At 37.2% G+C, this 26,086-nt stretch overlaps 1 protein-coding gene across 3 annotated transcripts in view; it reads right to left on the minus strand.

Moving 5' to 3' along the window:
- Window positions 1–303: 303 nt before the first annotated feature.
- The window catches only part of RNF217 (ring finger protein 217), a 130,630-nt gene continuing 104,847 nt past the window's right edge, over window positions 304–26,086 (minus strand). The window contains exons 4-7 of one of the 3 annotated variants that reach the window (XM_055534973.1): window positions 19,247–19,448; window positions 13,515–13,586; window positions 11,744–11,851; window positions 304–11,414 (exon numbers count right to left, since the gene is read on the minus strand). In XM_055534973.1, coding sequence (XP_055390948.1) covers window positions 11,778–11,851; window positions 13,515–13,586; window positions 19,247–19,448 — 348 coding nt within the window. In that variant the 3' untranslated portion in view covers window positions 304–11,414; window positions 11,744–11,777. Of the gene's footprint in view, window positions 11,852–13,514; window positions 13,587–19,246; window positions 19,449–26,086 lie in introns of all 3 variants that reach the window. The other 2 variants (XM_055534972.1, XM_055534974.1) reach the window with 2 other exon arrangements.

Consider the following 26,086-nt stretch of genomic DNA (forward strand, 5'->3'; position numbering starts at 1 on the left):
CCATGGACAGAGGAGCCTAGAGGGCTAAGGCCATGACTGAAGTGACTTAAAACACATGCAATGCTAACAAATAATTTAACAGTGGTTAATTCTAATGTTTTGGGGGGATCAGACACTCTAATGTCACAAAAAAAATGCCTTTGGTTCTGAAATCAGATGGGGTTTGCAACTGTCCTGACTTCGTCTCCACCTGGATCCAGGCTCTTCCAGGTAACTCCTGGCTCCTTTTTCCTATTCTAGCTTCTCAAATGTCCTTTTCTTTCCTCTTTCCTTTCCCTTCTCCCTTTCATCCCATTCTCCTTCTGTTCCTTTTCTTTTGGATACTGTTTAATTAAGACATAGAGAATTCGTCAGCCAGGTTTAGAAGTGATCTGGCGAATGGAAGATGCAGCCAGGACTCTGCTGATAGCTGTCTTCTAGCCTCACCATAACATTAGATTGAACTTAAAAATTCACCTCAATTAAAAGACAAGCAAACAGAACTTCCTTTACACATGCAGGATGAGACAGCCTCGGGATGTGCTGCTGATGCACAGATGTCACAGCCTCGCTGCCCCTCCCCTTGTGCACGTGCAGGAGACCCACCTCTCTTGGAACCCTGTCCACGGGGGTGGGCAACAGTGGACGTGGGCCCTGCAGGGAGGCAGCAAGCAGCGCCAGGACCCCACACACCCTATCCGTCCTCTGGCCAGTGCCTTGTCTAACACCCAGATGAAGTGATACCGTATTTTTTTATCATCCCTTTCTAGTCAATGACCATCCCCCGCCCCCAAAGTAACCAGTGTTGTATCTTTTATCACCATTGATTACTTTCATCTGTGTTGATGGTTGTATCGACGTATCCTTGCTGCGTCTGGCTTCATTTGTTCAACAACGTCTGTGAGAGTCAACCACATTTTTGTGCATCGCTCTGTTGTTGAGTCATTATGTCCAACTCTTTTGCAACCACATGGACTGTAGCCCACCAGGCTCCTCTGTTCATGGGACTTCCCAGGCAAGAATACTGGAGTATGTTGCCATTTTCTTCTCCAGGGCATCTTCCTGACCCAGGCATCTAACCTGTGTCTCCTGCATTGGCAGGTGAATTCTTTACCACTGAGCCACCAGGGAAGCCCATGCATCACTCTGTAGATTTTTTAAATCATTATTTTTAATTGTTATTGTCTTATAATATTTCATCGTATAAATATATGTAAATATACCCCAGTATACTTGTCCACTTTACTGTTGTCAGGAATGCTTATACATGTCCTTTGGCCAACAAATGCCCTTGTTTCCCTAATGATAGAGCTGCTGCTGCTAAGTCGCTTCAGTCATGTCCGACTCTGTGCAACCCCAGAGATGGAAGCCTACCAGGCTCTTCTGTCTCTGGGATTCTCCAGGCAAGAACACTGGAGTGGGGTGCCATTGCCTTCTCCGAATGATAGAGCTAAGAAGGCGTTATAAGGAAGGCATATATATTTAGCGTTAATGGTTAGCAGTTTCTACTTTTCCCACTCCATGCCAGCCCCTTCTGTCTGAGGAGCAGTCACTACCCTAAGCCAGACTCTTACTTTCACAGTATTTGTGTCTCCATCACACTCCATGCAGAATGATCGTCACAGGCCTGTGTGTTTTCCTCAAAATCTGCCACAGCAACACAACACGACCCACCTTCCAAAATGCACACCCGTGAATTTCTGTGCATTCCTGCTTTTCCATTCTTAAGAATCTGGTGCAGAAATGACTTCAATAACTTTCCAGATTTACTTCCATACATGTAATTTTGGCACTGTCCAATATTACCTTTTGATGTCTTTAAATTCCAAATCTACTGGGAAAGAAACCAAGAGTCTTCTCTTTTAAAAACTTTTATTAGGCATTGCTAGATGATGGTGCATGATGTCCTGCACACATCATGCAAGTAAACAGCACTCCACAGGAATCCACACAACAGTTCATACAGTGACAAAGTAGTTGGTTCCCTTTATAGTCTGCATCCAAGTAGAGTGAATGTTGTTACACCCCTCCATGAGATCTGATCTCATGATTAAGATTACCCTTCCATTCTAGAACAATCAACCAAAAGCAACAAAAAATAAATGTAGAAGCCCAACCACAACACAGAGCCATAAGGACATTACTAAAAGTCCAAAATTGGACTCCAAAGTCTTACAAGGTGTCCATCTTTTGAAAAGCTTGACCCTAAAATTTGTGTGATCTGACACGTGGGTTGCTTTTACCGCCAGCAGCAAGTGAGAATGTATTTATGAAGGATCGTTACACTGATACATATCTACTGAAAATTCTTGAGGTAATAGATTTTTAAATTTCACTGCTTAAAAAAAAAGAAAATCTGTTAATTTCCATGTCCCATCCAGCAGGACATATCGGTTGGCAGGAAGATTCTTCTCCTCTTTTTTTCTTTGTCAAATATTTACACATATTTGCATATACAACCTGTGTCTTTGTCTTTTCTAAACACATGATTTATTTTAATTATTTGTTATACATTCATCAGGAAAAGTTGAATTATATACTATGGTACATAAAGAATACAACACCACCAGCTTTTTGTATAAAACTAACATAAAAGGCAAAGACCAAGAAGAGCAGGATAATATATTGTCCAAATGTCTCACTGTTGATAAAGCCCACTGTGAATGAGTAACTCCATTTAAACAGCAAACACCATCAATTCTTCGGCATCTCTGTGGAATTACAGACAAAGTATTATCAAAGACAAGTGGTAGTAAACTGGTCAAATTCCTGAAGTACCATATAATTACTTTTATTTTTAATCCTTTGTAATTTTGTCCTAATTGTAGCTATAAAGACTTATAGCCATTCCAACTCTTGTTTTAAACTTTAATAATCAGCATTCTTTTTGGTGGCTTAAAAATACATTTCAGTTGTAATGGCTTCAGTTTATGGTGTTTAAGATCCTTTTTTAAAATACTTTAGCTTAAAAATGACAATGAATTTAAGAAAAATATATTGGCTAACCTGCTGTTCTGGAGAAAATACAGTGAATGAAGGTGGCAAATGCAGCCTACATATATATATTCCTAAAGTGTCTCATCAGCACTTTAAATAGAAGGACAAAGAAACACTCACAAAAATACATGGCTCTTCAGATAAGAAACAAAGTCAAGTGAAAAAAATAAGGCACTAATAACAGAGATAAATGTTTCATACTCTCATCACACAAAGCACCATATGGAAGGTTAAAGGGCCTATACATTAGTGCTATTGGAAAATGGTAATAAACCCAGTCTCCCTGACCTTAATTCACTAATTTCTTCTCTTCTTAAAAGTAATTAATGTATAAACAGTAGAATACTGGGGGGAGGAATTATATATTATGCTAAAAGCACAATTCATGGAACCAACAGCATGAAATAACCACTTGGAGATAAGAAGCCCATCACTCTAAAAATGTAAGAAATTAAAGTCTTAAACACTCCCAATTGTTTGACATTTTCATCACAACAGAATCTGTTTCCTTTCCAATTTTCTTTTAGGAATTTCTACAAAAGAGTATTAATATTTTCTATTTTCTTTCTACATCCCTCTTTCTTAAAATATATTCAAAATGACTTCCTCCATATAGTTTTATGAATACCAAAGTTAATAGTATGACCAATGAAATGTAGAAAGGGATAAAAAGTAAAATTACATAAATATTTGCCAATGTCATTGAAAAAGCAAAGAAAATCTCTTTTCAACCAGGCTCATATATTACTGTGAAAAGGAGTATGCCATTATTAATGTTACAGAAAATGAAAAGAATGTAATGAGACTATGACAAGATCTGGTACAACCTACTAGTCAAAGTCACTCATCTTAAAATTTAAGACATTCTTTTCATTTGCTATTGTTTGTGAGAATGTAATTTAAATGGAATATATTCTGGTAATTCAAAGGAAATAAAATTTATTCTTTAGAACTGCAATTTCTAAATATACAATAATGACAGATTAAAGACTCAAATGTTTTTCTTTTTAGTATTTTAAATTCGTTTTGAAAAAGAGAACAGGCCCACAATTTTGCAACGTATATATACATATAAATAAATTTGTTTCATGAAGACATCTAATAATTTTGTTTGCAATAAAAACAAAACAACTAACTGTTGTGGCTTCTTAATAATGTGTTAACCTAACAACATGTTTATGCCACTGTTTTCATGTTCTTTCAACATAAAATTATTTTTATGATATCTCAAAATGTATTACTTATTAAACTAATAATGTCTTTCATAATAAACAAGATTGTCAATTAATTTTTATATTAAAAATCTGTAACAGATTGTCCTTGTTAAGGTGTATATATATATATATATATATATATATTTGCCAATATACCAATTAGTGTTCTAAGTTTCATACAAGATACAAGGTAGGTTTACTTTTTTCAAGACCATCTAAAGACTTTTAATTATGATGAATATGATCAAATAACAAAATTAAGCTATTGCCATATAGAATTTAAAATAATACGTCTTAAAGAAAGGGTTTGTAATCAGCTGATAAAAATCACACTTTACCTAGAATTTTCTTTATAAAGGAACATAAAGCATGCTAATTTTGTATAAACTGAAAATTTCAGATACTTCTATCATATATTTAGATAGTGTTTACTTGAAAGAATAAAGGTATATTTGGACATAGAAGAAATAATATATAGTGAAAAATATTATTTTTAAGAACTTGACTGAATTATTCACACTATTCCTCTAGTGGGAGCATGAGGTGAACACCTAACTTTACAGGGAACTGATAACCAAAGTAGTGGGCCAGCTACAAGGAAAAATTTGAAGTAACATTATCTCAGCAATTTGGGGGGCATATAACACCCAAGTTTGACTCTCCCTTAGGTTCTTCCATATTATGTAATAAACCTATACTAATATACCTTGAGTGTGGGTTTTCATATCAATGAAAATGTTGAACATCTGCAAACTTTGCATGGTTTCTCTAGAAAAGGGCTGATATGAGTTACATTCAATGCCATCCACTGTAGATTATCAAAAAGTCTAATAATGTTCACAGAGTAAGGATCCATGGTCAAGTCTTACATACAAATGTGACATTATAAATCCAGCCTTAAGACCAAGCTGTGGGATTTTTGTTGAAACAAAGACCCCCAGGCACACATCTGGCCATTTTGGATGAATCAAGAATGACTTGGGGGTCACACTGAAAGAATATCCACACATGCTTTCTGTCCAACTAAGATGCAAACACAATATTGACCTTACAATAGTCCTGAAGCAATTCTGAAAGCTACGTTTTAGAGTATTTCTAGGCTCTCTGATTCAACTGACATCTTCTCATTCATTTTACTTCATTTTACTTCTTATCAGAGGGCTGGGCCTGGTGTGCTGCCATCCATGGGGTCACAAAGAATCCAACAGGACTTAAGGACTGAGGAACAACAGAAGGGCAGGCAGGGTGTTCCAACTCCTATCAAGGAGAGGGACAGTGTTCCAAGCTGTCCTGGCATGTTTCAACTTACAGATCTACTACCAGGGCCAAATTGTGGGGTCCTTTCAGTTTGAATTTCATTAGTCAAAAAAGTTAATGGTCAGACAGAAGTTATCCCACATTCAGTCAAGACAGGAAGGGGACTGCAGAGGGAAAAAGCAAGATAACTAAGAAATCTGGAAAGAAAACAGAAACTTGATGTTCAAGTATGTGGATATCACTTTACAAGCAGGGAAAAAAGTAGTATGATGGATCAGAGCGACAAAAATGTGGGATAACCCTGAAAAAACAAAAAAAAATATTTTCTATGCTAATAAGGTGTGTAAACTAAGCAAAGCAGAGTTAAATACACCTAATGAAATTTCTTTTGTAAACTAACAGGAAGTGGCCAAAAAAGGTAGTAGCAATCTTCTATGTTTTTTAAAAAAATTCATTGCCTTTTAAGGCCATATTGATAGTCTCAAAACAGTCACTTCTTTAGCCAAAAAAGAACATAATTTCTAACGTGGAAAGTTACATGCTCCTAAAATTGGCACCATGTATGAGGCTATATAGTCCATAGGGCTGCAAAGAGTCAGACATGACTGAGTGACTAATACTTTTTTTTTCATGAGGAAATGTAAAGTATGTGATACTTGAAGGCTTCAGCTAATGATCCAAAAAGACGACTGCAAGTCTCACACTACTGAGACTGTTTCTTGGATTCTGAATAAGTGACTAAAGTTCCAGCCCCAGAATAGCGATGTACAGTACAAACCCCACACACCAGCTGGCTGTGAAATGAGTATAGCTTTACCCTCTGTGCCGTGCTTAGTCCCTCTCGTGTCTGACTCTTTGTGACCCCCATGGACTGTAGCCTACAGGCTCCTCTGTCCATGGAGATTCTCCAAGCAAGAATACTGGAGTGGGTAGTCATGCCCTCCTTCAGGGGATCTTCCCAGCCCAGGGATCAAGCCCAGGTCTCCCACATTGCAGGTGGATTCTTTACCATCTGAGCCACCAGCAAAGCCCCTCTATGATTTACAAAGAAGTGTCTTTCTCTTTTAAAGGTTTGCATTGGAAAGGTAGCATTTCACCATCTTGCTGCTGCTGCTGCTAAGTCACTTCAGTCGTGTCTGACTCTGTGCGACCCCATAGACGGCACTCCCCAAATTTGGACTCTGATTTCGTTCATACCAAATTTATAATTATTTCATAACTATTAAAACAATAATTATGGATATTCATATTAAAATGGCATTTGCAACTTATTTTCCAAAGGAAGATGTCATAATTAAAATACAATGATTTGAACAAACAAAATATGCTTACACTGGCTATTAACGGTAGTTCTGATTTACTATGGTACTAGTTGGTGGAATTTCTTTTATAGATTTCATGAAAAATAAAAAATGCAGCTAAAACGTGCACTGGAAACTAACTTAATATTTTAAACAAATATTCCAATGAAGTTATTAGGTAACATGTATTAATTGCTTGCTAGGTTCGAGCTCCTAATACCAATTTTTAGAATTACTATATGTTTCGGAAACTTGGCTATATCTTTTTCAGGTATGTTTTACTTGTTTTAAATTTTCCGCTTCTGATTCCACCCTCCTCCCTGCTCGCCTGCCAGATTTAAAGAGGTGACATCTATTTGCTAATACTGTTATTCTACTGTCTCCATCGAAACACTGCAATCAGTTTCTTTAACTCTGTCAGATTACTTAAAATGACACAAGTATTTTAAAGTGCATTATTGGACCTTAAGGCTATATTTATAATAGGCATTAACACAAAACAATAAAGCTGACCACAGGAAAGATTACTTTCAAGAGTTGAGATAGATCTCGGCCACAAATATGAAAGGTTAAGCACACAATCCAAAAGGAAGACTGACATTAAGGCATATGTGCAGCTTGCATAAAAAATTCAAATATAAAATGGCATTTGGTATGAATTTTTATCTTGGTACTTAATGAAGTATACTAATTAATATTACTTAGGCCACTAACTTTTATAATCATGAATTCAATAGAGCTTATAAAGTAGTATTAAAAACAACTGCATTGTTTAATAAGGGAGAAACTAGATCAATGTGTTGGCAGATGTACTGTAATTTGACAAAGGTCCAGGAGGAATGAAACTGCCTTGCAGGTTCCTAAGTGAGTTTTTAACCCACTCCTTTCCTCCTCTTTTCTACTGCAGAGGAGCTGGTTAGAGTCTCAGCGGAGTGGAGAAAATGAGGTTGGGTTGTTTGGGGACTGGAAAACTGTTTGAAGGTATTGTAGGGGAGCCTTGGGCCATCTGTTTGGGTGACAGGATCAAAAGATAAAGACTCACCTGTGGCCTTGGGACTCAAGAGATGATGGGTTGACACAAGACAGGGAATTTCCTGACAGGCACTAATGAATCCGATATCACAGAAAGGACAGCACAATTACAGATATCAGGTTGTAACCTGACCAGTGTTTAATTATCTTTGATTGTTTTCCAGTCTGCTCTACCTTTAGGAAACAATAGCACCTATCACAAAATCAGGGTGGTGGCAAGAGAATGCTGTTTGTGCCAAAGGTGTGATTCCTCTTTTCTTCTTAACTCCACATACAGAAGTCCTTCAGGAAATGCTGGGAATCATTGTCAAATAAATGTCATGCTGTTCTGTTTATAAGCACCCCAAAAAACCACCAACTTTATGTACACTCAAAGTTATTTTTCTGTGGATAATGTGGTCATTCATAATTACCAACATATTGCTTCCTACTTTTCACAATGGCATAATTAAGTTCCTCTGTGGAACAACATGCATGAACATGGATAGTGTTTTTAAAATGTGACAAACATGATCACTTTAGCCATTTCACTTAAATTCCTCAAGTTTTCAAACTAGGCAATCCAAACATCAATGTATCTTTCTCTCATTATATTATAGACATCTCATTTCACTTTATTTTTATTGGAATAAGATGAATTTTCTTTTGTATTGGCAAGATATTTATTTGGCTAATCAAGCATGAGGACAAATTATCCTGCAAAATATGCTTTTCTTCAAAAATGGTGCACTTTTACACAACTTTTTCTCCAAGAAAAGGGTCTTAAATATATTATTTCTATGATTTTCATTCATTGAAAATGCATTAAAATTTTATTACAAATATAAAAACCAAATTTAAAAACTTATGAAAATGTTCACACAGTGACAAAAATATATGTAAAGGGTCTTCACCAATGTTTTGTAACAGAGAAGTGAAAACAATCTTGATGTCCATTTAATAGGGGACTGATTAAATAAATTAATGTATGCCCCTCAATGGAATATGTAGTTAATTTACAAAAGAATGAGGTAACTCTATTTAAACACTTATGGAAATCTGTCTACCAATACATAGTAAAATGAAAAATAGTCACAGGACAGTAAGCATATTATTATTCTATTTGTACAAAACTAATACATACACAGATACACATACACACATACATATTTACTTATTTGTATATTTTTAGATAGTATCTGGAAAGACCTATACCAAACCATTAACAGTGGTTACCACTAGAAAATAAGGGGTGGGGAAAAGTAGAGGAATTTGTATTGTATAATTCCTTATAGCTGATTTTTTTAAAGGAGCATATATTGCATTTATAATGAAAAATATTAAAATGATAAGCCTTGGATAAAAAGATATTCATCTTATGCACATCTTTTTCTAAAGTCATTTTTAAAATTTCCTCCAAAAGGTAAGGTTGTTTTACCTTCAATGTTGGCACTAACATATAAATAATCTCTTTTATCTTTCTCCTTCTTTTTTAAGATCTTAATGACACTTAGCAAAAAAAGTCACAAATACCTACTGTAAGTCACTGGCAGGGCAAGGCCTGATATATAGCAACTCTGAAAGTGAAAAATGCACACATTAATTTAAAAAAGTCTACGAAATATAAAAATGAAAATCCTGTGCAATGCTGTGCACACTATCACAAGTGTTGATGAAAGAGCCTTCACTGATAACAGACACTGCTCTGTAAGTGGAAAACTGGAACATTTCCAAATAATATAAAAATATCTCCAAAAGATAAGTTATTCAAAGAAAGGAATAAAAAATCCCTGAGTAGGCCAAAGACAACAGACACACAGATACAATAACCTAAGGAGATAGATTATCCAAGACCAGAGAGTATATTATTTAGCTAGTTGGTATATATGTATTCATATGCAGCCATGTATATATCTAAATATATATACATACACATATCATACATAGACACTTCCACTAGATTTAGAATTCATCACATGCACACATCATTAAACTAACACCTAAGTCCAGGAGGGGAAAGACTAATTTACAAAAATCCAGCACTTTTATGACAAAATTATGTGGATTTAGGGCTAGAACTTTCCATTCTCTCAGTTTTCTTACTAAAGGATGTAGCCTAGGCACTCAATAAATATTTGTTGGATTGATAGATAGTCGGATGAATGGAAAAACAGTGTAGAGGCACGGATGAATTCGTGAAGCTACAGCATGACTTCTTGTATCATGTTATGTTTTGAAATATGCTATTCTAGGACCGTAAGTGGACACAGCCTCCTCTAACTGGAAACAGATTAGTCCAGCAGTGAAGTTTTTCTGAGTGTTACTCAGAGAATGGAAGTGCTGGCTTGTTATCTGTGCACATAAACTTCACTATCACGGACTTTTTAGATCAAATAAAAATGATAAATGTTATACTCTGAAGCCCAACAAGACAAACTATCCATGTTAATGCATGTTTTATCACATAATCTATTTCAATTAAGAAAAGGCAGGTGACAAGTAAATGCTACATCAATGCCAATAACTAATGTTAAGGATTTGGAGACAAGTGGAAACTTTAGGCTTCTTAGGGGTCTTTAATGATGAACACTCATAATGAAAACAAAATAAAACACAATTTAGTTACTTGTCCTTTTCTTACTTTTAAAGACTCTCAGTTGGGTAAAACATCCTGAATTTTTTTTTTTTTCATTTTTTGCTTCCTTCTCTAAAAGCAGTTTATGTTTTAGATAAACCTGTGAACATAAAAAGTTTTATTTCAAATCACCCCTCCATAAGAAGATACCAACACATTATTATGCATTGAAGCAGTAAACATAAGAAAAATCCTTCAAAAACAGTATTTGTTATTATGAAAAACTTGGGGATAAACAGAGAGAGAGAGAAAGGAGAGGTGAGAGGGTGGGGTTTTAAATAATACCATATGCTTAATCTAAAGCATAATTATTATCATCACAAGTTGGTTAAACAATTAGCAGAATGGGGATATGTTCAAAGGCCTCAGCAGTTCTCTCTACAGCAAACTCATTTAAATTAACTATAGACTGAAGCAAGTATGCCAACATGTAAGAAATCTGAAAAGAAGACTGAATGTTTAGGTCTCGAGAATTTCCTAGAAGCAGCCTATCAGTTTTGTCAGTTTATAAAGTTTGATAATCCTTGAGGCGACTCTGCACAAATTTTCGTGTGTGCATCTGAGACACACAGAGAAACAGCAAGAAACAGAAAGGGTCAACATCAAAACAGCCTGTTGTCTACGCTGACTTGAATTCAGTACGTTACCAAATTATGCCCACAAAGGAACGATCGTCTTTAAATACGTCTACAAAAAATGTGGAAAAATAGTGTAGAGGCATGGAACTCGACAAGAACAAGGTATTGGACCTAGTTTTAATATAGATACGTATATACACACACATTCACACCCCTACACGTATACACTTCAGTAACTACGATTCTTCTCCTTTAGTTTCATTAGTTCCTTTTTGGGCATTGAGATTTGTAACAATGAGAGCATCTGAAGGAGGAAGGAATTATATGCTTGGGCCACAGATGAAAATAGGTGCATGTGATGAGCCTCCATCTTCTGAAAGGTGGCCTTGCTTGTTGGTGCAGGTGGCACTTGAGTTATTCACCCCAAGTCTCAGAAGAAGGCCTGGAGGGAGAGTCAGAGACAAAGACAGTCTAAGCAATGCTCAGGAGACACATGCTCAGACAGTTTTGAGGATAACTGGTTCTAATTAAAGTACTGTCTTCCAAGAATCACGAAGAGTCTATGATATAGATGTTTATAGTCTATGAAAGTGACCATTTCGTAAAAGCAGCAATCTGTATATGGAAAGGACAGGATACCATGTTGGGAATGCACTGGAGCTAGAGGCATTGTGGCCTGCAGAGAACACGGGGAGGAGGAGGCAGAAGGTTCCTCTAGGCGGTTGCAAGGTGCAGCCCTCTGACGCGTGTATCATCCTGTGCGGTTCTTACCCAGACCAGCGCTGTCAGATGACATCATCTGCATTTACCAGTGCATTCCTGTCCGTGATCGTTTTCTCTGTTTTTTACAAAGGCAATAGATAGGAAATACAAATAAACCTGGGGATTAAAAAAAAAGAAAAAGATGAAAGCTAATTAAAAGAACAGGCTTTTAGTACGATAGATTTGTAACATTTCTATTTTCAAATGTTCATTTTGCAAGCTATTTATTAATAATCATTATTTAGTAATACATGAAAAGAGGGAAGATACCTATGCTATGAAACGTACTTAGTTTTTCAAGATTCTCTTCTTTATTCTTTTTGTTTTTTGTTTTTCAAACTCTCTCCTCACCTTTTAACAGTCTGTGACACCAGTTTTGATATGAATTTTTTTTCATCAAAATATCAAAACTTAAGTTTAAGTCTTCTTTATTAACCCTGGTTATATCTTTCACACTGATATTCATGCTTCAGTTTCAGGCCATATAACATGTTACTCAAGAAGATGGGTGCTGGAGCAAATGTCAGCTTTGATTCCCAATTCTACCATTTGTGAGGTCCTAGTGACTAGCTTCGGAGAAGGCAATGGCACCCCACTCCAGTACTCTTGCCTGGAAAATCCCATGGATGGAGGAGCCTGGAAGGCTGCAGTCCACGGGGTCGCTGAGGGTCGGACATGACTGAGAGACTTCACTTTCCCTTTTCACTTTCATGCATTGGAGAAGGAAATGGCAACCCACTCCAGTGTTCTTGCCTGGAGAATCCCAGGGACGGGGGAGCCTGGTGGGCTGCCATCTATGGGGTCGCACAGAGTCGGACAGAACTGAAGTGACTTAGCTGCAGCAGCAGCAGTGACTAGCTTTAATTTCCTCAACTGTAAAATGCAGAAATAGCATCTACTTCATAAAGCCTCACTCACTGCAAGAACTTATGTCAGTTACTTTATAATTCTATCTATCCTGCACATACAAATTACTTGCTAAATAGAACTTTACCTATAAAACCAATTTATTTAGGAAAAAAAGAGAAATCCCATCCACTACATGGAGCAATTATCCAAGCAGCCTTTAGCTATCATGTTTGCTTTTAAATTCTCTAAAGCAATGGTTCTCAAAGTGTGGACCATAAGCATAAGCATCACCTAACCTTTTAGAACTAGACATCCATGGGTCCCGTCTCTACAGTGAATCAGAAACTAGGGCAAGGACCTGTTAACTTGTGTTTTAACCAGCCTTCATGGTTCTTATAAAGCACTCCAGAGTCTCAGAATCACTGCTTGAAATGTGTATTTTAATATACCTGTATGAATGAAACTGTATTTATCACTGATACATTTTCTATTTGTCAGTGCTCAATTTTATGTTGGGCAGGTGTTCCTACCCACATCAAACGTATCTTTTTGACCCAGGGAATCCTTTTATTAGAACTAACCAAACTGTACCAGAGCCTCTTTCCTTTGATGCTCTAAATCTGGGTTCTTGTCCACTGGAATCTTTTGGTAAAATTCTAGTTACACTAATTTTTGTATTAAAAGAGGGTTACTAATGCTTTATAAGAAATATGAATGAGAGTATTCATGGAGTGAAAAAGTGCCACACAAATACATCCTATATGAAACACACCCCTCCGAATCTATAAATCATGTGCTGATGGCTTATCTAGAGCAAGCACGGGCCAGGTATCTCCCCTACTTACTAACTGACTCATTGTTACATTTATACTCGTGTTCTCTCTACGGCACCCAGAGAATTCTTATCTCAAATCCATTAAGTGTTTCTTACCGATGACAACTGCTATGGCCCCTAGCGCTAATCCCAAGACCAGAATTAGAGGTGCAACGAACAATTTTCCAGCTGGAAAACAAAAGGCAAACCATTTAGAGAGTCTTAAACTAAAACCAAAATACAAATTCAGCAACGCTTTTAAATATCACAGTGTGTATTTTTAAGGAGTAGTTATAATTAAGGCAATATTTCTCTGGAAATGTTATCAGATGTAGAACAAATATGTACATTCAGTAACTTCACTCAAGTCCTGGGCACATGGGTCATCCATCTCATAAATTACTTACCTTATACAACCAAGAAAATTCTAAAGCTACTGACTCACTTTATTCCACCAGAACCATTCAACTTTGTGCTTTTCCTTTAGATCTCTCCCATTTTCATTTTTTTTTTTAATATCCTGAAAGATTAAAAAGGGAGTGACACATCCTGAGCCGGCAAAAGAAAATCTAATTAGCTCACAAAATGGAGAGCTCGTAGTGTTACAAAGGGCTCTGCCCAAGCCCACATCTGAAAACGTGATTTATTTATTTCCTGGGTCCAAAGGAAACTAACAACATGAACATCTAATATACTGAATGACAAATGGGATGTTTCAATACTGTTAGAGAAAATTACCAGTAGACACACAATATACTGAAGGTTATTCAAATAAATCATTTTAGCAAACTTAAAAAGGAAGCACTTATAAGAAGGCTAAACACTGGTAAGGATGCCAGTGGCATCAACCAGCATTTTTTCTTCTGAATGAATAACTGAGCAGTGATTACAATAAACTCTAGTTACAGCACAAAGTTCACAACTGGAATCCTGCTGGTGTTTTTTAAAAGGCACTAGCACAAAAATAGAGGCTAATAGTTAATGTCTGTACATCGTAATCTTTATCATTACATGGTAATTTTATTCTCAAAGCATGTGATGTAGCAACAGCTACAGAACCCAAACACAAGAGAAGAGGAAAGAATGGACGGACTTTGCAGTAGAATCACATTGCTATTAAAGAATCAAGCGGCAACACCATTCTATAAATACGGATGGTAATTTGGAATAACCAACTACATTAGAAAACAGAAACATAATGCTGCCGTTTGCTGGAAATTTGTCAGAATAATATTAACATTTTTTATTCTTAAGAAAGGGTCTCTGGAACCACAGAAAATATAGAGAGAGAAAATATTTTTTTTTAGGAAATATATTTTTTAATATCTAATTTTGAAAAAATTGACATTCAGTTGACAAAATGTCTAACCATGAGGTTTACTTACTTTTTTCACCAATGATATAATTTATCAAGCAATACTAAATCCCACTGAACAATTATATTTTGTACACCCGTAAAGCTATGCTTGAGTTTAGAATATATTGACTTGCATATTTTAAGTGAATCTGTTTTCTCCTGTACATGTAGCTCAGTGTGCTCATTCATATTTCTTTTTTAAGTAATTATCAATTTTCATAAGAGTGATATATTTTCATAAGAGTGATAAAACATGACTGCAAAGTAACAGCACTATTGTTTTCAAACATCACAGGACTCAAAGAACCAGATATGTGCTCTTTTTCTCTCTAGGAAGCAATAAACTTATTACAATCATGCGATCAATATTTGATACATGTTTAAGTCTACTTTTAAAACTGTCTTGAGGACAGTTAAGCTCAGATTCTGTTATTCCTAGATCACTAATAATTCTTTTAAAATACTATTCTCAATAGCTGAAACAATATTCTATTATATACATATATCCTATCTTATTTAAATATTTTAGTACTTATTTTTTGTTCCTTTTTCTCCTATTTTAAATTATTCTCGCAAGTACACCATTGTCAGCCTAGATTTATCATATTTTAAAATGTCTATCACGTTACCATCAAATTTATTTGTAAAAGAACTGCACAAAATTTCCAATTCATTCAATAGAGTATGGAAATTCAGCATAGAGTATTAACTTGACAAAATATTTGCTAATCAATCATCCAAAGAAACCTCATTTTATTTTAATTTACATTTCTCTGACTACTAATAATGCTGAATCTTTTAAAACATGTTTATTGGCTATCTTTATTTCTTCAATTCTGGTTCCAGACTTCTTTTCTTTTTTTAAAAAAACTGATATTTATTTTTTGGGGGGCCTCCATTTCTTTTGCATATAAGCTATTTTTGTATATAAGTTACTTGTCAACAAGAAATCAATTAAAGACCTGCATTTTCTTCACCAATGTATTCTTTAATACTTTGAATATTTGTATGGAATAATATGAGAACTAAGCATTTTTCTGTCACTTTTATTCCCAATACCATTCACTGAAAAATCTGCCTACTCCCTGAAAAAGTGAAAGTGAAAGTGTTAGTCAGTCAACTCTGACTCTTTGCGAACCCATGGACTGTGGCCCGCCAAGCTCTTCTGTCCATGGGATTCCCCAGGCAAGAATACTGGAGTGGGTTGCCATGCCCTTCTTCAGAGGATCTTCCCAACCAAGGGAATGAACCTAGGTCCTCCACATTGTGGGCAGATTCTTTACTGTTTGAGCTACCCAGGAAGCCATTCACTGAAAAATCTGCCTACTAGGGAGATAATTCCATGTCAGAGGCTGCTAATTATCCTCCAATCGCTGTTCTGCTTTATTCTCTAGAGACAGAACCTCTGATCTGTAGCTGGGCAGATGGTGACATGAAATAAAGACCTTGTTTCTCATCCTCCAGGTGTGAGAGGAGGGCAGGCCCCTTTCCTGTCTCTATCCATGGACATCTGCAGGCTTCCCAAACTGTAGATCAGGGAAAGACAGAGGTCAGGAGGGCTTTGCTCATCCATCTACTCTCTTCCATGGCAGGGAGGAAGCAAGCTTGGGACTGACAGAGTAATTCCTTGTCCTGCCTTTTGTAGGGATGAGATGTTTGAAACTGAACTGCTCTTTTATTTAAAAACACTGCTTATAAAATCACTTTATTCCATTTTGTAAAATGTAATGGGTAACATGGATTATTGTATTCTTCCCTGTTTGTCCATAGGAGAAAAGTCCACATTTTCCTGCCATATTTGTGATGGTCTGACAGCAGTTTGAGATGGTCTGACAGCTGTCCTGAAGGTGGAAAAATATGTGTAGGAGAGAGAACTCACAAGGCCAGCTACTCCCTGCTTTGTCAGGTACATCCCGACACATGTGTGTACACACGTACACACACACACACGAAAATGGGCCCCAAAAGGAAACCATTTACAGAAATCTGACTGCAAAATTTAAAAATGAAGACAGTACAAAGAAAATATTTCCCTGCTGACATATAGGCTGTTAAATAACTTGACTGTATTTTATGATCTGGGAAGAGGATTCTGGTGGCATCAAGGCAAACAGTGAGAGAACCCAAAGAAAAGGTGTCCAAAATATCACTGGACAAATAGGGTGGGAAATAACTTTATTTAAGAATGACTAAACAGAAAAATGAAAAAAAAAAAGCATGGTCTAATCAAAGATTATTAAAAATAAAAATGGAAGGAAACATCCTGCAAAAAATGGCACTGAAGTAGGAAAGAAAAGAACTGGCAATGCAGAAAAAGATACAAGTGTTGGTTTTTAGGTTGTTTTCTGTATATATAGACTTACAAATAGGTTATAGCTCAAAAACTTAATTTGCAATTAGCTTTCTCATGGTAGTATTGTTATAAACAGTGGTTAGATTCCCTAGGTATCTCTCCAAAGCCTACTAAACTAGTAAGTATATATTGGTTATATAATTGTAACATACACTATTATATGCAAATAAACCAAAAAGCACTAAAAATTATTAAAACCGATCTTGTCTGTATTCAGTGCTATTGGTTATGGAACACTGCATTTAACTAAATAAAGCTCAGGAAGAGTGTTTTACAGAGATCCTATAAGTTTTTAGAAAATGATGGTACTGGTTTCCACATGATAAAATTAAATTTAAAATACATGTTCTATTATTTAGCTGTCAGAAGTATATCATTACCACCAACTGTTCTGAGTAGCCTGCCATGATTCTAGCAAGGTGAGTGGTTTCACAACCCTAATGAAGTGATGGAGGGTTGAAGAGAGATATAAGAGAGTTTCATGAAGTAAGTAGAAAGGGAGACATGTGGATGATGTTTAAAAGTATTGCATACGTGAGAAAGACTGCCAGAGGAAGAAAGAATGGAGTTCTAGGTGATGAAAAAGAAAGCATATCTCATGGTAAGTATATTCCAAAGGAGTAGGGAGCCGTTAGAAGAAGAACTATTAGGCCAGAAGAACACTTCACGCAGGAATCTGTGTTTACGTTCGCATATTTGTATATGAGACCATGTGTTGCTGAGGATGAAGAAAGCAGTAAAAAGTCAATCCATAAAAGCATTTCATGCACGCATGCTAAGTTACTTCAGTCATGTCCGACTCTCTCTTTGTGACCCTGTGGACTGTGGCCCACCAGATTCCTCTGTCCATGGATTCTCCAGGCAAGAAGACTGGAGTGGGTTGCCACTTCCTTCTCCAGGGGATCTTCCTGATCCAGGGATCAAAACCTTGGATATTTAAACTTGGGTCTGGGAAATAGATGGGGAAACAGTGGAAACAGTGTCAGACTTTATTTTTGGGGGCTGCAAAATCACTGCGGATGGTGACTGCAGCCATGAAATTAAAAGACGCTTACTCCTTGGAAGGAAAGTTATGACCAACCTAGATAGCATATTCAAAAGCAGAGACATTACTTTGCCAACAAAGGTTTGTATAGTCAAGGCTATGGTTTTTCCTGTGTGAGAGTTGGACTGTGAGGAAGGCTGAGCGCCAAAGAATTGATGCTTTTGAACTGTGGTGTTGGAGAAGACTCTTGAGAGTCCCTTGGACTGCAAGGAGATCCAACCAGTCCATTCTGAAGGAGATCAGCCCTGGGATTTCTTTGGAAGGAATGATGCTAAAGCTGAAACTCCAGTACTTTGGCCACCTCATGCGAAGAGTTGACTCATTGGAAAAGACCCTGATGCTGAGAGGGATTGGGGGCAGGAGAAGAAGGGGACGCCAGAGGATGAGATGGCTGGATGGCATCACTGAATGGACGTGAGTCTGGGTGAACTCTGGGAGTTGGTGATGGACAGGGAGGCCTGGCGTGCTGCGATTCATGGGGTGCAAAGAGTCTGACATGACTGAACGACTGATCTGATCTTGTATGCAATGAAGGCATTTGATGCTCATTTCATTAACTGTTAGTGATTAATATTGATATTAACTTCTAATACAATAGAAAATACATACAAATAGAAAATATATATGACTTTTCAACTATATAGGTACAGTGGAACTCTATCACAAGACTCTGAAACACAGGGATTTTAAAAATTGTACTGTTGTGTCTTCCGTGAATAAACAGAGGTTATGTGTTAAGACCCACTGCTAGGTATCATCACTACAAAAATAAATGTGACAGTTTCCCCTTTTATCAAATCACTTACAACAGGGTCTCAGAAGACTAATGACTTCACATTTCTGTGGTATATTCAATTATTCGTTTTTTGAACAAAATCCACTTGCTCATATAGGTAGTGTCCTGCTAACAAACTTAAGTTTTTTTTATTTTAAACACAAAAGGAGAGAAAATGTCTTCCTCCTATTTTCAGCTAAACTAGAATGCATGGCAGGTGCTGAGATTTAGCATAGCTGTTGGATTACATTTCTAAACTCTATCATCATCACTGTGTACTTCCTGAGGAAGAGTCCTATAAATAATGTTGGACACTCACCACAGACTGACCCTCGCACTAATCTCCTTAGGTGAGGTCTCTCTGGGAGGTAGCGGTATTTGCATCCAAATATACTGAGGTTTGAGGTGTGGTCTCCAAAGAAACGGAGCTGGCGGTATCTCTCCCCACATCGATAACAAAAATTAGTGTTACACTGTGAACAGGTCATATGGTCACACCCTTCAGTTCTCTGGATGTGGATCTGTAACAGACAAAGAGAGAAAGAAGAACAAGGTTATTAAATTTTTAATAAAGGATGTATGGAACAAAAGATACAAGTTTCACCAAAATAAAAGCCTTAGATAGGATTCCTGAAGCTGTGAGTTTGCTTATAATCACATTCTTTAAGGCCATCTTTATATCAAACCCTTTAGATGTGTAAAGCTCATTAACATTTCAGATGCTGAAGCTGTTGGTTTATTTTGACTAATATAAACAAACACATCCTGAAGAAAATTCACTTATCTTTCTAAACATACATCTCACTCAATGATTAGGAGGCAATTTAAAATGCTGTGAAGGTATATTTTGTTGATGCTATGATAAGCAAAAATGAGGTGGCCTGGGAAATAAGAAGAGACAAAGAGGATTCTTTAAAAGAAAGGATTACATAAAATTTTTTAAGGGACAGAAATTTCTCTTTGTGTAAGGGAATGACAATAGGTGTAAAGTGAAAGTGAAAGTCGCTCAGTTATGTCTAACTCTTTGCAACCCCATGGACTATTCAGTCCATGGAATTTTCCAGGTCAGAATACTGGAGAGGGTAGACTTTCCCTTCTCCAGGAGATCTTCCCAACTCTCTAACCCAGGGACTGAACCTAGTTGGGCGGATTCTTTACCAGCTGAGCCACCAGGAAAGCCCCAGTAGGTGTAAGTGTATTTGCAATGCCATCTTAGTTCCCAGCTCTCATGTTAGTTGCAAACGCCTGAACAGGACTGTGTATAGAATGCTACCTACAGGACTGTGTATAGAATGCTACCTACACGACTGTGTATACAATGCTACCTACAGGACTGTGTATACAATGCTACCTGCAGGACTGTGTATAGAATGCTACCTACACGACTGTGTATACAATGCTACCTGCAGGACTGTGTATACAATGCTACCTGCAGGACTGTGTATACAATGCTACCTGCAGGACTGTGTATACAATGCTACCTGCAGGACTGTGTATACAATGCTACCTACACGACTGTGTATACAATGCTACCTGCAGGACTGTGTATACAATGCTACCTGCAGGACTGTGTATACAATGCTACCTGCAGGACTGTGTATACAATGCTACCTACACGACTGTGTATACAATGCTACCTGCAGGACTGTGTATACAATGCTACCTGCAGGACTGTGTATAGAATGCTACCTACACGACTGTGTATACAATGCTACCTGCAGGACTGTGTATACAATGCTACCTGCACAACTGTTGTCGTTGTCAAGTTAACAGGAAAATACAGAAGTTGTTGCTGTCGAGTTACAGGTAAATACTGAGATTACTCCTTATCTCCCAGGCTACAATTTAGATGATACTACTTACTTATATTACTTATGAGAATAAAAATGCGATAATATACATACAGGGACTAACCCATTTTGGAGGCACATACTGAGTCAGATCAGTACAATATTGGTTCCATTTATCCCTCCCCCTTCACTCACCTAAAACTGTGAGGAACCAAATACCTGGGCAGTGTAACTGGCATTCCCTGATTGCCAGGTGATCTCCTTTATCACTTCTTCATATGGATGATTCTTAGACTGATGCTAGACTAGAGAGTACCTTCCTGGACAGGCAAGGACTAGCTATGGTCAAGGGCATATGGGCATCAGTGGTCAAAGGTAACTACCAATCATTATTTGGTCAACAGAAGCCAAACTTGCTTTTCCTGTTATTGGCCACCTCATCTTTTTCAATTGTATTGATTTTTTTCCCCTTTTACCTGACAGTCCCTTGAGAGTGGACCCAGGTTTTGTGGAGCCTGAGGTTATCTAATTAGAGGGGCTCAGGGAAGGCAGTGGTAAAGAGTTCACCTGTCAATGCAGGAGGTGCAGGTTTGATCCCTGGGTCATGAGGATCTCTAGGAGAAGAAAATGGCAAGCCACTCCAGTATTCTTGCCTGGAAAATGCCATGGACAGAGGAGACTGGTGGGCTACAGTCCATGAAGTTGCGAAGAGTTGTAGATGACTGAGCACATACACACTTAAAGGAGAAGCATGCAAATTACAAATTGGATGCCTACAAAGGGTCCCATGCAGGTGAGGATCTCTGCAGCTTAAGCTCTGCAGCTTCCTGGTAACTTCTCCCCTGATGGCCCCGTAGGGCCTGTTTCTATGAATAAGCCTGACGAGCAACTGCTGTGACTGATCCACTTAGCAGAGCAGATGGCATTTAGGAACGATGGAGGGCAAGGCCCTACTGAACCCTTGAATTATTTCTCATCCTTTAAACCACCTGAGCATTAGGAGAAAACATGTTCAGAGACAACTGCTAAGCATCCAAAATAAAGGTTACTTCTTCATATCCTCAACCTTTGGACTGTATATTGTATTTGATCTTGATATGGAGATAATAAATCTTAACAGATTTCCTAGCCACATACCATAGTGTTGTATGTGACCTATAAAGGGAGAAGGGCTAATATTTGCTTAGAGCCTATTATATACCAAACTTTGTACATACATAGCATCTTTACCCTCATGACCAACCATAAGACTGGCATGTTTATTCATAACCAGAGCTCAGAAAAGTACTCTGCTTGAATGAATGGAGAAAGGATTTGATTCATGTCTATTTTGTTATTATGCTAAGATGAAAGTGAAAGTGTTCGTTGCTCAGTTGTGTTCAACTCTTTGTGACCCCATGGACTGTAGCCCGTCAGGCTCCTCTGTCCATGGACTTCTCCAGGCAAGAATACTAGAGTGGGTTGCCATGCCTTCTCCAGGGGATTCTTTGCAACCCAGGGATTGAACCCAGGTCTCTCACATTGCAGGCAGGGTCTTTACCATTTAAGCCACCCAGGAAGGTAAGCGCCCTCTTATCATAAACTTAAAGATAAAACCAGAGGGTCAGTCATATTCTTTGCTGACAATGTCATCATGTCTGCCTCCTGCACGAGGCATGTCTGAGTCTTTCTGCTTGGCTTAGTTGCTCTCCGGACTAATCCACATTCTTCCTTTAAAATAATATTCAAACTTTTTCTGACAGGAAACTTGTTCTAATAAATTAAACTTGTCGCTGACAGTTTATTTGCCTCAAAATTTCATATTCAATTTTCACTGCCCTTTTACATCTGTTTGTAATACTTTTTATTGTGTTCTAAAATCTTTATGTGGTATATTCATTATGCATTTAAATACCGAAGACTGTACTTTCTAGCCTATTTTAAGTCTTTCCTTATTTCAAAAACAACACTCAAAACACAGCAGGCTACTAAAGTACAGTTACTCCAATAATAGGTCTACACAGGAAGTGATAAAATTCTAAGCTCTGATAATACTCTATGGGAACCCTATATGTTGCAGGGTTATATGGTTCTATAGAGTAATTTGAATATTTTACACACATAACAGCAATGACTTAATCATGAAAAATGGTTTCAGAACTTCTGTCAGGCACAGAGTGAATCCTCCAATACTATTGCAAATGTATCTTGATTATATATGAATATTTTATAACTTCAGGCTAAAAGAGAAATGCACTGACATAATGCAAGTTAACTTGTAACAAGAGACAGGACTTTTCACATTTGCTAATAAGCAAGTTATAATTTTGAACTTCTAACACCCAGAGGATGATAAATTTCATCTTCTAAATGAGTTCCCTGAATATATCTTTAAAGGTCACTCTTTTCAAAACATCAAAGCTTTTAAAAGTCGGTTTAAATTACATTTATGTAAAGTCCATTTTCTTTCTCAGTGAAGCTTTAAAAACATTTTTATTATAGCGTCAAAACATTCATCAATTTATCTCTGCTAAAAAACAAACTAATTGCCCAACTGTAATTCAGCATCAAAACTTTGTATCTAATTAAGAGATGGAGACAGGGTTAAGACAGATGAGATATTTCTAATCCACTAGATTAAACTGACTGCCCATAGGCCACAAACATCATTTGATTTGTTACCACAGACAGGGTTTCTTCTCTCCATCTATATCAAATAAAGATGGCTGATACATAAGGAGCTGAATATTTAAACACTACATGTTGCTTATATATCTCTATATTTACAAGTCATAAGATAAAATGTTCAGGATATGCCAGATATTTCTTTAATATGAGTTTGATATTAAGTCCACACAGTAGCAATAGATCGAAATGACAACATGGACCACCTCTGAGCCTATGACATTCTTTACAGGACATATGAACACCTGCAATGAGACATTAATCAATGTATCTACTCCCCTCTTTAAGCTGTTTACATTTAGTTTAATAAAATGCCCACAAACTATCTTAAATTCTAGTTCTATTGAACTAGAATTCAGCTGTTTATTTTCATACAGATTTTGCTTAATTCTAAGGTGGAAAAATAACAATAAATGTACTGCTAAATAGCCAACCTATTTTATAACTAAATCAGTACACATCTGCCTACAAGTATTTATCTCCACTTTCACCAAGAATTAAAGATTTATTTTATCCTTTACGTGGGGAAATGATAACTAAATTAACTGTTATCTATTACTGTTCCCAGTGAGATTTAGTCTATGTATAAAATGATTTTAATATATGCATTTGCCTCCGTGGCTTTGATATTGGGAGGGATGAGTTAGAAACAATAATTATGAGAGAAGGTTTTGGAGATCCGATGACTAACTCTTCATTCCTAACTTATCTCACTATTCTAATTCTCCACAACACAGGGATTTTTTTTTTTTTAATAATTTTATTTTTGGCTGTGCTGGGTCTTCACTGCTGTGCGGGTTTTCTTTTGTTGTGGTGTGTGGGGGCTACTCTCTAGGTGAAGTGTGCGGGCTTCTCACTGCAGCAGCGTCTCTTGTTGGGGAGAAGGGCGTGGGCTCCAGGGCACAGGCTTCCATAGCTGCAGCATGTGGGCTCAGTAATTGCAGCTCCCGGGCTCCAGAGCACAGGATCAACAGTTGTGGCACACGGGCTTAGCTGTTACATGGCATGTGGGATCTTCCTGGGTCAGGGATGGAACCCACGTCTCCTGAATTGGCAGGCAGATTCTCTAACATTGAGCCACCAAGGGCGCCCCAACACAGGATTTTTTAAAAGCAAACATATATGCAAAGCCTTCAAAGACCTGATTAAAAGCATGTAGCTAGAATTACTTGCCCAATTGTGAAATAAACAATAATAAGGGCAAAAATGAAACAATTCTAGACATGCTAAGACTCCTCTGTGCCTTTTCTGGGGCCATGACTTAAGGAAGCACTTCATTAAGTGAATGTGCAAGTCAAGAAGGACAATGTTACCACATACAAAAAAGGTGTAAGAAATCTCAGCGAATGGGTTCCAAAGCAATCAGTTCAATTTAGAACAGGAAGTCAGCTGGTTTCAAGAATGTCTTCAAAAAATAACAATGGAATATACAACAAGCAATAAAATTTATGAGGAACTAAATATTAAATAACATGATAAATAAAGTGGGTATTTCTATTCCCATTAAGGGAGGAAGAAAAACAATAAGGACTTTCAGGAAAAGCAAAACAAAATAAGGGGCATGGAAGGTTCAAATATGAGGCATAACAAACTAGAGCATAATTGAGTTAACAGAGTGCACAAAGATGCAAGGGGCATGTTTCCTAGAAGTTGGGATTCCATAGACAGGGAACTGTAATCCTTGTTCCATAATTATTTGTTCTTGATACGTAAACACTCAACTGGTTTTCAAATATTAGAATCGTTCTTTAGGGAAAAAAGTTGTAAACATTAGAAAAGAGTGTGGAGGTTATTAAATTTGACAATATAAAAACAAAGTTACAGCTTACAGAAAATGGGAAACGGAGAAGCAGCAAGAATTGTAGGAGGACTAGATCCTCATATATACCTAAAACTGTTAGACACGGGACAGAAGTCTCTACAGAGTATTTAAAGGTGAAAGATAATCAAAAGAACTAAAATAGTAACTATGAAAAACTGGAATAGAAAGACAGGGAAAGGGTAGCTAAGCAGCAGGAATCCTGTAGTGTCAACTGTGGTTGCCTCTATTTGGTAAACTATTCTGTAAAAAATAAATAAGATGTTGATTTCAAAATCATTTGGTGTCTCCTGCTATGTTCGTTTTTTTAAAGCCATTCTCTAACTTCAATTGTCCTTTAATGTCATGTATTTTGGCCACCTGGTGCGAAGAGCTGACTCACTGGAAAAGACCCTGATGCTGGGAAGGACTGAAGGCAGGAGGAGAAGGCGACGACAGAGGGTGAGATGGTTGGATGGCATCACCGACTCAATGGACATGAGTTTGAGTGAACTCTGGGAGTTGGCAATGGACAGGGAGGCCTGGAGTGCTGCAGTCCATGGGGTAGCAAAGAGTTGGACATGACTGAGCGACTGAACTGAACTGAATGTACTGGTTTTCTTTCTTATAGAGAATTTCATATGTAATTCAGTCTTATGATTGATTTATGATGACACATTCTTTGAAGAAGAGTGAGAAGACTGTCCAATTCTTATTCCTCAGAGTAGAGCTGTACTACAAATTAGCCCGTAAGTTTCTTCCTTCTTCTTGACCATACTTCCCTTGATTCCATAACCCATGTCCACAGAAATTTCCAGATGTCTGTTTTCCCCTCCTTCTCATTCATCATTTCCCCTTCCCTTCTGTGGCTGTGCTCCACTTAGCCTGCTAATAGTTCACAAGTCTC

Source organism: Bubalus kerabau, chromosome 9, assembly GCF_029407905.1.
Source record: "Bubalus kerabau isolate K-KA32 ecotype Philippines breed swamp buffalo chromosome 9, PCC_UOA_SB_1v2, whole genome shotgun sequence".
NCBI lineage: Eukaryota > Metazoa > Chordata > Mammalia > Artiodactyla > Bovidae > Bubalus > Bubalus kerabau.